This window comes from Pteropus vampyrus, unplaced genomic scaffold (genome assembly GCF_000151845.1).
Source record: "Pteropus vampyrus isolate Shadow unplaced genomic scaffold, Pvam_2.0 Scaffold28, whole genome shotgun sequence".
In the NCBI taxonomy this organism is placed as follows: domain Eukaryota; kingdom Metazoa; phylum Chordata; class Mammalia; order Chiroptera; family Pteropodidae; genus Pteropus; species Pteropus vampyrus.
In genome coordinates, this window is record NW_011888809.1 from 1,897,975 (window position 1) to 1,911,524 (window position 13,550).

At 44.3% G+C, this 13,550-nt stretch overlaps 2 protein-coding genes across 7 annotated transcripts in view; one reads left to right on the forward strand and one right to left on the reverse strand.

Annotated features, from left to right (window-relative positions):
• Positions 1-5,245, forward strand: part of ADCY3 (adenylate cyclase 3) — a 73,609-nt gene extending 68,364 nt beyond the window's left edge. Inside the window, exons 14-19 of the mRNA XM_023528500.1 lie at positions 1,334-1,492; positions 1,920-2,066; positions 2,602-2,721; positions 3,644-3,767; positions 4,370-4,494; positions 4,936-5,245. Coding sequence (XP_023384268.1) covers positions 1,334-1,492; positions 1,920-2,066; positions 2,602-2,721; positions 3,644-3,767; positions 4,370-4,494; positions 4,936-5,118 — 858 coding nt within the window. The 3' untranslated portion in view covers positions 5,119-5,245. The remainder of the gene's footprint in view (positions 1-1,333; positions 1,493-1,919; positions 2,067-2,601; positions 2,722-3,643; positions 3,768-4,369; positions 4,495-4,935) is intronic.
• The window catches only part of CENPO (centromere protein O), a 13,242-nt gene continuing 4,336 nt past the window's right edge, over positions 4,645-13,550 (reverse strand). For 5 of the 6 annotated variants that reach the window (XM_011356555.2, XM_011356551.2, XM_011356550.2 and 2 more), the window contains exons 4-8: positions 9,744-9,861; positions 8,986-9,245; positions 7,960-8,131; positions 7,050-7,213; positions 4,645-5,711 (exon numbers count right to left, since the gene is read on the reverse strand). In XM_011356555.2, coding sequence (XP_011354857.1) covers positions 7,080-7,213; positions 7,960-8,131; positions 8,986-9,245; positions 9,744-9,861 — 684 coding nt within the window. In that variant the 3' untranslated portion in view covers positions 4,645-5,711; positions 7,050-7,079. Of the gene's footprint in view, positions 5,712-7,049; positions 7,214-7,469; positions 7,713-7,959; positions 8,132-8,985; positions 9,246-9,743; positions 9,862-13,550 lie in introns of those variants that run through there. The other variant, XM_023528534.1, reaches the window with a different exon arrangement.

Below are 13,550 nucleotides of genomic sequence, written 5' to 3' on the forward strand. Positions count from 1 at the left end.
AAATTACATCACAGTAAGTGGGTATGAAAACTGGTATATTCATGTAACAGAATACTATACAGTAATGGAAACAAAGACCTACAGCTCCACAAAAAAACCCGGGCGAAGTTATAAAGTATGATGCCCTAGTCCATCACTGTGACGTCAGTCTCTCCTTTCTCGATTCCTACGTGGCTGCAGCTCCTTCTGGGGTCAGTCAGGTGATGCGGTGTTTGTTGAACATCAGGGGAGCAGCCCTGATGCGGGTTCCAAGTGCAGCCAGGAGGGGCCAGGGTTGGCTGGCTGACAGGAGCCCAGTGATTTAAGACAGCTTTACTGCCCAGGGGGCATCTGGACTTGATGTGAAGGTGCTTAAGGAGCTGGGGGAAGTCTCAGGGCCCTGGGCTACTGGAAAGAGCACAGTCAGCAGAGGGAATAAAACTCTCCCCAAGGGCGGCGTGGACACACTTTCCCGTGAATTGCTCTCTGCCCTGCAGGCTGCCCCTGCTGCCCTCCAAGTACTCGATGACAGCGATGATCTTCGTCATGATGCTGAGCTTTTACTACTTCTCCCGCCACGTGAGTGCCTGCACATACTTCTCTTTTGCTCATGACCTCTCAGGGCCTCCTGAGAAACGGGCCCAGGATCTAAGAACCAAGCCCCTAAGGGTACTGCTTTCCTTTACCAAACATGGCATGTGAACCTGTCAAGCCACCACCTTCTCCATTTTCTGGCTTCTTTCTCAGTGATACAGACAAAACAGTTATTTACCTCTTCCTTCTAACGTCCTCCATGGTGCTAAAAGAGACATGGGGGACGGGGCAGCAAAGCCTGGATAAAATCTATTCCCTAGGCCACGGGCTCATGGATCTTCACTCACCCTGGCTCTGGGGGTCACTAACACTGGCCACGCAGCCAGAAGAGAAAGGAAGAGGGTGGGGAGGTATCCATGCAGGGGACTTAGTGCTCCATGTTAGCACAAGTGCCACCCAGTGGCCAGCCAGGGAAAGTACAGCCTCCTCAAGGCACTTCTTGGCCAAGTAGGGCCTGCTGGAAATGGGGACTCCTCCCTGGACTAGGAGATCCTCACTGCAGCTATCTGTAACAGGTCCCAGGAGGCCCCACACATTCAGGCCTTTTAGATCTCTGCTGTAACCACGAGGGCCAGGATCCTCACTGCAACTTAGGGTGGCCTTTTTGATCAAGTGGCTCAAAATTCCTAGGCCTTCTTTCCCTTGCAGTGTAGCCATCTTTCTTACAATTTTGCCATGTGGAGCCCCTCCACTCAGGTTCCCATTTTTCATCTTTCCCTCAATGGCCAGCTTAGAGCATATACCTTGCCTGTGTCTGCAGGTGGAAAAACTGGCTCGGACACTGTTCTTATGGAAGATTGAGGTCCATGACCAGAAGGAACGTGTCTATGAGATGCGACGCTGGAATGAGGCCTTGGTCACCAACATGTTGCCTGAGCACGTGGCACGCCATTTCCTGGGGTCCAAGAAGAGAGATGAGGTAAGGAGTGGCCTCATGCCCCAGCACGGGGCCATGGGCTGTGTGTCTTCATCTGGCTTTCCGCCAGGGAGCACCTCCAAACCCAGGCTTCTTGTGGCGTGGAACGGGGGCCTGCCGCAAACATTGTTTCCGTGGGCCACACATCTCTGGGAGGGCCCCGATTCAGAAGACGAAGCTGGCTAGAGCCACCTTTCTGTCAGCTGTGATCTTCGCAAACAGAATGGTTCTTATGCCTCACTTCCTCTCCTTTTTCTCATAGCTGGGGCTGTTATACGGACAAGAAAAGCTATTTTTTATTTATTCAAAGTTGGGATAATCTGGGAGATGTGTGTCCCAAAAGCTGAGTGTACCTATCATGGGTGTGGAATGCTGACTGAATAATGCACTGCAGAAGTGAATCTGTCAGTTACTTTGCACCTCCTTTTAGGAACTGTACAGCCAGTCTTATGATGAGATTGGAGTCATGTTTGCCTCCCTGCCCAACTTCGCTGACTTCTACACAGAGGAGAGCATCAATAATGGTGGCATTGAGTGTCTGCGCTTTCTCAACGAGATCATCTCAGATTTTGACTCTGTGAGTGTCCATCCTGCCCCACTCCTGCCAAAGCCAGCTCGTTCCAAGTTCTACCTCAGGACAGGCCGCAGAAGTCAAAGGGAAGTTGAGGAGTTACTCTAACTGGCTACATTCCCCATATGAGTCCCTCCCTCTAATGTTTAGGCTTCTGCAGCCATCTGGAAATGCTGGGTATGAGGGGGTGAGATGGGAAACTACTCACAAGTTCATAGGATCAAGACTGGCCCCTCTGATTCCTCCTACCCTCAAATTCAGATTCGTTGAACATTTAATAGGTAACTTGTACATCATGGAAGATATTTTTACATACATGTTCAACCACCCTGGAAGACTGACAGTTTTATCTCAATGTTAAGGTTGTGGAAACTGAGACTCAGAAAATCAGGAAATTTGCCTGGGATCATGTGGCAGAGTATAACTTGTATAGGGACGCATCTCTTAGAGTTTTGTGGAGTCATTGTAGACAGGCAAATCTGTCATTAGTTGGCTCATTTATCTCTGCTGACAATTTTCTCTTCCTTAATACTGGCCTTAGCTCCTGGACAATCCCAAATTCCGGGTCATCACCAAGATCAAAACCATTGGCAGTACCTATATGGCAGCTTCAGGAGTCACCCCAGATGTCAACACCAATGGCTTTACCAGCTCCAACAAGGTACCTAACCACCTCAATGGCTAGAGAGGAGATGGGGCTCTGACCCCTTAGGCAAGAGACAGGCAGCCCACGCCCAGTACATGGGAAACAAGAAGTTTACAAGAGTGGCTAATGTTAAGCACTGTTGTACAAAAGGCCCTGCAGTAGTACAGACACACACCACTAAGACCATGCAATGCAAATTTAAATTTGGGTTTACTGAGAAAGTGTAATGAGCAGAGAGATAATAGAACACATATAGCTGCCCACTGCAGCGTCATAGCTTAGGTCAGGCATAAGATGCTATGTGTAACTGGCCATGCCCCTTTCTATACTTTCATAATTAGGCAGCTGAAACTATCTACGCAAATATGGGACAATGAAAACTTCCAGGATGGGGAGGTTGTTGTGTTAGAAAAGGCACATTTCCAGGGCCCACTGGTTAAGTTAAATCAGATCTGTGGAGCCTGTGGTCTCAAGGGCTATCTGTAATACATTACCATTCTATTTTATCTTACAACCGCCATCTCCATTTATGTACGAGGTTAAAGAAACATGCCTAAGGTGGGTCATCACCGTCAAGTGCTTATAATCTAGTTGAGGAATCAAAATGAGGACAACTATCCCACATTTGAAGACCAGGTTCAGACAAGGGGGTGATGAGACATAACAGGAAGCAAATGGGCTGGGCAAGATTTGTCTTTCCCACCGCGGCCCCAGTCTTTGCCTTAGACCTAGAGGGGCCCATGTGAACTCTGTCACATGACAAGTGGCAAGTTAGAACTAAAAAGGGTGCTGGTTTGTGGGGGAAAAATGAAGACTAGGCCTTTAACAGCCAGATGAAGGGACTGCCCTCTAGAATGTTAAGGAAAGAAGGTGAGTAGGCGGCTGCAGTTAAGGGCCCAGACTGGCTCCTGATGCCCTCCCCGCTGCTCTGGCACAGGAGGAGAAGTCAGACAAGGAGCGCTGGCAGCACCTGGCTGATCTGGCTGACTTCGCACTAGCCATGAAGGATACGCTTACCAACATCAACAACCAGTCCTTCAACAACTTCATGCTGCGCATAGGTAAGGTTCTAGGCTCACCTGCCCCCTGATGTGCTCCTTCTAATGCAGGGGACTCAGCAAACCAGCAGGAAGGAGGAGAGGCTTAGAAAGACCTGAGAAACTTAGGGTGGGGAGAGCCATACACTCAGAGCCAAAAGGGACTTTTAGTCCAGTCTCTTCTAGTGAAACCGAAAACTGGACTAAAGTGGCGGTCAGCTAGCTCTGTCTCACAGTCTTTACAATGACAGCTGCCTTCTGAGTCTGGCTGAGAAGTTTGTCGTCTACTTTTCCAAGGAATCCTCTGTGCCTGCTGAGGGCTTTGCTCACCTCAGATGCGGCACCAGGTGTGTTAGAAACTGGCAACTTCCATACTGAGTAAATTAATCAGCATATTATGGGTAGTTGACGGTTTGCCAAGTACTTGGTGAGGGCAGGATAAATAGACGTGATTTCTGTCTTCCAGGAGCTTAGAGAAACAAGTGTAATGAGGAATATGTTACATAATTAGGAGGCTTGTACTAGGGTGAGGTGGCAAATTCTGTAAGGGGAGCTGGGAGCTTCTGAGATGGCAATGCAAGGTTTGGCGTGTGGCTGTGCTGAATTTATGCTTCTGTCTACCTCAGGCATGAACAAAGGAGGGGTACTGGCTGGGGTCATTGGAGCCCGGAAACCACACTATGACATCTGGGGCAACACAGTCAACGTAGCCAGCAGGATGGAGTCCACGGGGGTCATGGGCAACATTCAGGTACGCCTACCCACGGAGCTGAGCATGTGCTCCGCTCCAGGGAATACGTGTTTTGCCACACACTGCTGTCTTTCTGGCCCAGAATGCTAAGGTGGCAGTGCGATGAGTGGAAGATGCTTCATGCCTCAGACAGAGAGAGGATACTTCGACCCCATTGGCAAAACTCAGGTTTAATAACATCCTGCCTCCAGCAGCTCTCCCAAGGCCACCCTGACCTGTAGTGGCTGGTCTGGTGGGAAAGCACCACAAAAGGGGCAAAGGAAACAGGAGCCGGAAGTCTAAGTTCCCAGAGGAGCGAGCACTAGACGAGCCAGGCAAACCACACTGTTCTGTTGCTCTGGCGCATGCGGTGGAGGGGGCCCCAGGTGGGGGTACCACCTGGGTAGCCTCAGTCTGGCACTACTCTCTAACCCAAGCTCTTATACTGTTCTCTCTCTACAGGTGGTAGAAGACACACAGGCCATCCTCCGAGAGTACGGCTTCCGCTTCGTGAGGCGAGGGCCCATCTTTGTGAAAGGGAAAGGGGAGCTGCTAACCTTTTTCTTGAAAGGCCGTGACAAGCCAGCCACCTTCCCTAACGGCTCCTCTGTCACACTGCCCCACCAGGTGGTAGACAACTCCTGAATGGCCTCTAGCCTCACCAGAGTCTGAAAGGGAGAATGTTTTTTGGAATCAAGGGCCTTGGGAAAGGTCAAATGCCCAACATTCCCAACTTGTTGACATGCACACTTATAGACTTTAGGTTTAAAAAGCGCCTCAAGCCTTCATTTGTTCGTGGGCATGTGAGCTGAGGGTGGTCACACTATCCTTAGTGTGCCTGTAGCTTCCCCCGAGAGTCGGGGTCGTAGGCTTAGTCCTGGAACTGCCCTTCCAAAGCCCTAGTTCCAACCAGCCCTTCTCCCCCAGAGAGGCCATGGCCACTGTGAGCAGGAATATGTCAGGTGGAACAAACTTGCCTTTGCTGCTGGGGACAGGTGGGGAAGCTCAGCTTGAGAGGAAGCTTGACAGGGTGGGACAACTGTGCCAGCAAATGCTCTGCTCCCAGCTGTGACTTGAAAGCAGTGCTTTTCATCCTGAAGAGAGCTCAAGCTGGAGACCTGCTTGTCTCCACATGGTCCAAGTTAGGTGCAAGGGCCCTTGTCCTGGTAATCTTGAAAGGTTCTTCTGGAACCCGTCACCTTAGTTATGAGAACAGAAAGTGCAATATTTCCTTTTACCTGGTGGGAGGGAGGGAAAGGGAATTTATTTCTGAAAGAAAAATATATAAACAGATCTTCTACATTTATATTTTTAACTTTCTGTTACAAACTTTCCGATACTGCCTTGCCTTTTGAGCTCTTGCTACAGTCGCCTTTGCTACTGCTTTAAAAGAGAATTTACAGATATTGACAAAGAACAAGACTGTTTTATTAAAAGCTTTCTTCGACTTGAATGATCATTGTGAAAATCCTGTTGATGCCTCTCCTGTTTCGCTAACTCACACCTCCGGTCCTCGCAGGGCCCGGAAGGCACGAGAGCATGAACTAAGGTACCTTTTATTCGTAAGCCAGCTGCTTTCCTCTAAGTGATGGTCCAAGCTGACTGAACCTTTCCTGTGCTCCTCCCACACATGTGGGTTACTTCTCACTCATCAGGTCTAGGAAGTACCCATTTAAAAATGAGGCCCGAATGCAGCGCTAGGCTTTGAGTAGGAATGACTCCTACTTGTGACTGGGCAAAGGGGGACGGGAACTAAAATGGCAGGACCTGGCCAGCTAAACACATCTGCGAACTGGCTCTACACTTACTTCCTTAAGCCAAGGAAAAGTGCTTGCAGATCCAAGGCCATAGTTATAAGGGGAAATGGTGCACTACTAGTTGGACCAGGAGTGAGGAGGACAACTGTGCAGCAATGGCCTAGAGCTTGCAGGAGGAAGGTGAGCAAGGGTCTGCTTCCCTTGCAACAACTGAGTTATGAGCAGACTCTTGGTCGTGCTTTTTTATAGCTTAGAGTCAACTCTAGAGATGTTTAAGGAAACAAAGTATTAGATATACAGAACTCTATTTTATCCACAGTATTTTCTCATACAATATTCTTCAAAGCAGTAGTCTAGAATACAGTGCTCCGAAGATTAAACATCTCACTCAACTACGATTCATCTCATAAGAACCTAGAGTGTTGTAAGAACTCTTTTCAAATGTCTCATAAGAGAATGAAGCAGAATTACTTAAGCTTTCATAAAAGCTAGAAGTACTCTATAGTTGAGCGGTACATACTCCCTTTCACAAAATGCCTCCTATTGTCCCACAAACCATTCTGATTTTCAGCTAAAACATATGGTCAAATCAGCATCTCCAAGAAGAGATGATCTTGAACATCCTAACAAGTGACCAGGTAATCATGGAGAATTGTCCAAAAATGCCATTGTCTATGGACTCAAACTTGCCCCTTTATCATCTTGATGAGGTGGGTGTCTATCCTCATTGCAAGGACATTCTCCAGGCAAGGAGTCTGAGCTTTTCAACAGTTTTCAGTTCCCAGGACCTCGCTTGGGACTGTGTACTTGTTTACTCACTTTTGATGTATTCTCAATGAAAACAGCATTCTAGTAGACCAGGCTCAGATCCAACTTTCCTCTTCTAGCAAACGAAGCAAACACTTGGTGCAGGGGCTTTGTACAAAACAGCTTTTCATGGTGTGCTCGCTGTTCTTCCCATGAGGTGGGTAATGCATCCATCCCTAAAAAAGGCAGATTCTATCAGTCTCATCTAGTGTAATTGGAATCAGAACCTGGATCACTGATATTCTGGACCCAAGTCACTTTACTTTATTGGCTTAGAGCTGAGAGGCTGGCCCTTATTGGACCAATATAATTTTGAGACCACAAACTTACTCTATCCAGAGAAACTGAAAACTTATAGTATGAAACTTATGGCAGCTTCAAATTTTCTCCCCCCTAAAAAACTTATCCTATTTTTTATTACTGGCCATGTGACATCACTACGGTACATTTAATTGAAACAAGATCACAAAAAAAAATCTCTTGGGCAGCCCTGAAAATTTCCCATTTAGAGAATAGTCTCCAGGGAGCTAAATGTATACTGACTTGTGTCCATTCGGCTTCATGGTGAAATGAGTCTTCTGGTTCTCTCACCACAGTGACCCTATGACTCAGCCTCATTAGCTCTCTCTTCAAGTGGGGTCTCCAATGAAAAATTACAAGCTGAAAGAACACTGGCTGAGTTGGAAGGAGCAGAGAAGGAGGGAAAGCTATGATAATCGTATGTTTACTACTTACAAAGAGAAAAACCAGTAGAAACAAAATATTCTTTGTATTTTATTGTCTTTCTTTGTATTTTTCTGCTTATAGTACATAAACAGAAAAGTCTCTCAAGTCCAACTGTTGTATTCTACCCTGTTTCATTCAACCCGAATAACCTAGAGCATATTATCTAATTTCCCCACTGAGGCATCCTTCCTCTTACCTTGATAAGTAACGGTGACATCCGTTGGAAGGGTTATTGTGAGGTCCTTATACAGCAGTCTAGCACAAAATGAGAAGGACTGGCCCCTCGACTCTACTTTGTAAGTAAAGGAGAGCAGGTTGCACAGCGAGTTTCTCTGTAAGGGCCCAGCCAGAGAGGCCGCAAAGTCACTCTAATGGAGGTGGGGATCAAAACAGACACAAATGACAATTACAGCTCCAAAGGCAGTGAGTGGCTGTGACACTTCCTTGTCTACCAAAAACAGGGCCCATTAATTAAATTTTAGAGAAATAAAGGAAAGGCAGGCCTGAAAAAGGGACTAATGATAGAGACATAACTAAGAGTCAGTGGCAGCCTAGGAAGAGCTGCAGAAAACACTCAACAGGCAGGGGTTGGGGTTGCAGGAAGAGAAATAACTTTCTGCCAAGAATTTTGTTGACGTCATATGTATGATATGCTTTGTGTCTACATACACGTATCAATTTATTTAACTGACAACCAGGAGCTTCAGTGTCATTCCAAACACACAGAGGGGAAGCGCTAAGCATATACTGTCACTGATTCTCTTTGCATTCACTTTACCCCATGCTAGCTCAATCGCTCAACCCTAAGGTAGGGCAGAGTTTAGGCAAAGATGGATAAAGCAGAAAACATAATTCTCAAGGTTCAGCAAGGCACTTAGCACAACACGTCAGGTACTCTACCACCCTGCTGAATTAAAAGTACAGCAAGTGTACTCTACCACTTTGTGAAGAGAAGAAAGCGTCAAGTAGAAAACCTTAAGGACCACCATTTGGGAGTGAATAATCCCGTAACCAGCATCCATGCATCAACATCATCCAGTTTCAACAGGGGGAGGGGGGGGAAATAACTTGTACACAAATAATAAACAAGTATTAAAAGGATAATAGTCAAATTTCTGGCTCAGTTATAAAACATTTTACAATACAAAAGAAAACTTGCCCCCCTCCTTTCTGTTAAGCCTATCCTGGGCCCACAAGATACTATATCAGGTTCCAGACGTACCTGAAGTCGATCTGCCTGGTACTTCCTCCCAGAGTAAGCATTTAGGTACTCGCAGAGACTGAACAGGAAGTGCTGAATATCAGTCTGTAAGTATTTTGCAGATATCTCCTCTAGGGGAATGAAGACTGGAATTGAATGGTGATGTATCCGAAGTGGTTTCTGTATGACAAGGTCTACGAAATAGGAATCCAGCAGGTTCCCCTCAAAAGCAGTGTTGATGCAAACACAGACTCCTCGGCTGGTCAGTTTCCCACTGAGCCCTGAGGCAAACAAGACAATACCTCTCAACAGATGTTAGGCAAAGTTAGTATGTTATTCATCTCTGCATCCCAGTTGCTTTGGTACTACCTAGTATAGACAGTATGTGCTCAAATGTTTGTCGAATGAAAGAATATCAGACTCTTTCCTCTTGTTGACTCTGGCTCACTCTGAGTTGTTGAAATTTTTAATTTACCTATTCTGATTGTCAAATAATTTATGACAGTCCCCAGTTCTTCCCACAATCTTCCTGCAACACAGATAACAGAATGAATTCCTGTTTTAATGGTGAAACAAAGACTTGAAGGGTTCAAGCTATCTGATGAGCAGTATAAAGCAAGCCAGCAGGACAGGGTGCCAAACTGCATGCCAGCCGTGTGCGTATGTTGAGTGGGGCAAAACCAATGCTCGAGAAATAGGTGCAGGACCAATACTACATCCAGCAAACTAACTCAATAGACAAAGAGACCCAGACTGAAACAGGCCAGAAAAAAGTAAACCTGTAAAACGATATGCCTGCAGAATGGCTTTCACGCTTTCCCGTTTTCTTTCTAAAACTTCTCGCTCGCTGCTCTCCGATGTCTGGTCGGGTTCTTCACTGGCAGTACACGCTTCAACCTGCAAGACAGGCAGCAAATCAAACTGGGTACAAAGGGACATAAGATGAAGTCTGCTCTCACCTAAATGGAAGAAAGCTAAATGCAGACTATTATGTTATGAATGAAGAAAGGCTACAGTGGTCTGCCAGGCAGCACTATGAATTCGCAGTAGAGGAAGGACCTTGTGGGTTAAAGTGCTAGGTATCAAAAGCAGAAATTGTGCTGGCCTGAAGAATTACGAATTTGGTGGGAATAAAGAGTATTGTGAATGGCAAAATAAAACGATGTGAAGAAAGTCTAGGATGAGCACAGGGTAAGCAAAACCGGTTGTGAAGAGGCAAGGCTAGGAAAGCGGCATGGGTCAGGCTGCTCAGGCTTTCAAGTGCCAGGATCAGAAATACTGACTCTAAGATGTGCACTTAGAGCTATGGCCCCACAGATGCTCTCAGACTAACCCTCTCTCTGATAATTGTAAGAGCTGGGTGAACTTTCAAAAATAAGCAAGCAAACAGAAACTGGTTGAAGACATTAGAGAACCACCAAGACAGCCAGATTAAAGATTAAAGCTAAATGCTCTGAGCTTAGCTGGGCTTTCCCTACAGTTTTTCCCCTCAGAGCATCTATCACAAGGCATACAGGCCAAATAGAGAGCTACCCGCGAGACTTTGTAGCAATTCCACTGAGACAAAAACTGGACACCAGGGTTACCAAAGCAGCCATTCTATGGGCCAACATCCCGTACAAAAGGGAACCCAACATTCTGCAGGCAATCTGCCTCCAGGCATTTGCCAGTTCTTGAACTGTATGTGTGTGACTGGGTACTGAGAAAGAACCTGCTGAAAGTTAAAAAGCTAAGCAGAGATTTTGGCACAACGAAATCTGGAGTTCAGGGACTGCTAAGAGGGGCCTCGACAGACCTGTCCCCAACACACACCCGGACTTTCAACGGACGGCCCTAAAAAAAAGGCTATACCCTAGAAGGAGAGGCAACCCCAAATACAGACCACCCCAGCTGGATTAAGGCGATTTGCCCATGTGCTATTTGCCTATCAGTAAAAAACTAAAATTCCCTCTGGAGGAAGAGAACACAGTACAGAATCTTTACGTTTTTTTTCATATACGATACTTAACCATCGACTCAAAAAATTTACCAGGCATATCGAGAAAGGAACAGATGACTGGAAACCAAGAGGAAAAAGAAGACAAAAGAAACAGCTCCAAGGGGATTCAACTATCTGAGTTACCAGGCACAGCTACGAAAACAGATGAAAAGACGGAGAACTCATACCAAAGAGCTGGAATCTAAAAACAAAAAAATCAGACGGACATCCCAGAACCAAAAGATACAGAGACTAAAATTAGGAATCTAACAGGGGGGAAGGAGGAACTCCATACATGGGAGCCCCAGAAATAGAGGATAAGAATGAGGCAGATGAATTATTTGAAGGTATACTAACCAAATTTTCTAAAATAAATGAAAAATAAATTTAAGAAGCTCTATTAACACTAAGCAGGCTGAAGAAATATAACCACTCCTAGCCCTATTAAGAAATAAAACTGCTAAAGCCCAAAGACAGACAGAATCTCAAAAAGAGGGAAAAAACACATTATATTCAAACAATACTAACATCTGATAGAAACTATAGAAGACAACAAATATATTTAAAGCATGAAAGAAAACTTCCAATCTATAACTCCACACCTAGCAAAAATATCCTTTAAAAAAATGAAAACAGTGATAGTAAAATAAGGATGTTTTCAAACAAAAACAGAGAATCTACAGCCAGCAGGCTTACAATTAAAAAAAGTACCAAAAGAAGCTACTTATGCTGAGGATCCCAGACAGAAATGTGGAACTGCCAGATGTAATAAAAAGCACTGAAAAGGGTAAATATGTGTATAACTTTAAAGGAATAGTGACTGTACAAAAATGTTTCATAGAGTATATGTATATGTAGAATTAGCATGAGAAGTATGTGTGTGGGAGAGAAAAGTCAAGATGTTAGAAGGTTCTACATTACCCAGAAAGTCATAAAAGTCCTAATCAAAAGTATACTCGAGAAAGAAAAAAATGCATGTTTTTACTAGGATAGCCACTGAAAGAATGCTGAAAGAATATATAATTAATAAGCTAATGGAGAAGAGTAATAACATAAAAAATAAAAATATCAATCCAAAAGGCGGCAAGACAGGAGGAAAGTAAAAGAATAAGACAATAAAATAGGAATATGGTAGATTTATATACGGATATATCAGTAATTACATTTAAAGTTCATGAACTCAATACTCCAAATAAAAGACAGACTGTCAGGGTGGATTAAAAATATCTAACTATGTAATACTTACAAGAGAAAGTATACCTTAAATATAAGGGCAGTGAAAATAAAAAAACATTTACTATGCAAATTCTAAACAAGAGTTGTAGTTATACTAATATTTGACCAAGTTGACTTTAAGGCAAAAAGTTTAAAATGAAAAGGAACATTTCATAATTATAAAAGGTTAACTAACCAGGAAGATGCAATAATCCTAAATTTGTTTGCACCTAATAAGGAGCAAAAACAGAATGCAAAAGACACAATGTACAAACCCCACAACCAGATTTCGACACATGTATCCCAGTAACTGATACATACACAGCATGTTTTTGGTCAATGATGGACCACATATATGACAATGGCCCCATTATATTATAACGGAGCTGAAGAATTCCTATCACTTAGTGACATCATAGCTGTCATAGTGCCAATACATTACTCACGTGTTTGTGGTGATGCTGGTATGAACGAACCTGTGTTGTCAGCTGTATAAGAGTATAGCACACACAATTATGTACAGTACATAACACCTGATGATAAATGACTATGAAATCGGTTTGTATGTAACTTTTTACTGTTATTTGAGAGTGGACTCTTTCTACTCATTAAGTTAGCTGCAAAACAGTATCCAGCAGCAGTGTCACAAATCTCGTGTTTACGTGTCTCCTGACTGCATTATTTTCTCGTGTTTGATTTAATCTCATGTTGTTTTATACGTTTAGTGTAGGCTAAGCGTACTGTTTATTAAGTCTACAATAGTGTAGTGTCCTTGACTTCCACCTGCACTCTACTGACTCACCCACAGCAGCTTCCAATCCTGCAAGCTCCATTCATGGTAAGTATCCTATGCAGGTACGTTATTTTTTATCTTTTACACCACATTTACACTGTACTTTTCCTATGTTTAGATATGTTTAGCTACACAGTACTTACACTGTTACAACTGCCTACAGTATTCAGCACAGTAACATGCTGTACGGATTTGTAGCCCAGGAGCAATGGCTATGCTATGGAGGCCAGGTGTGTAGTAGGCTATACCATCCAGGTTTGTGTGAGTGCACTCTAAGATGTTTGCACGACGACGAAATGGCCTACCAATGCATTTCTCAGAACGTATCCCGTTGTTAAGCGGTGTATGACTGTAGACAAGTCAGTCAGTGAGGATATAAAACATCTGAACCCCACGATGAATACATTTGGTCTATTTGACATATAGGCCACACAGAATCAAACAAATCAAAATCGTCTATTTTACACCATACATAAAAATTAATTCCAGATGGACTATATTCTGAAAGTAGAAAGTAAAGCAATAAAGCTTTCAGAAAATAACACTACCTTCATGAACTTAAATTAGGCAAAGATTTATTAAAGAGACAAGAGCAGTAAG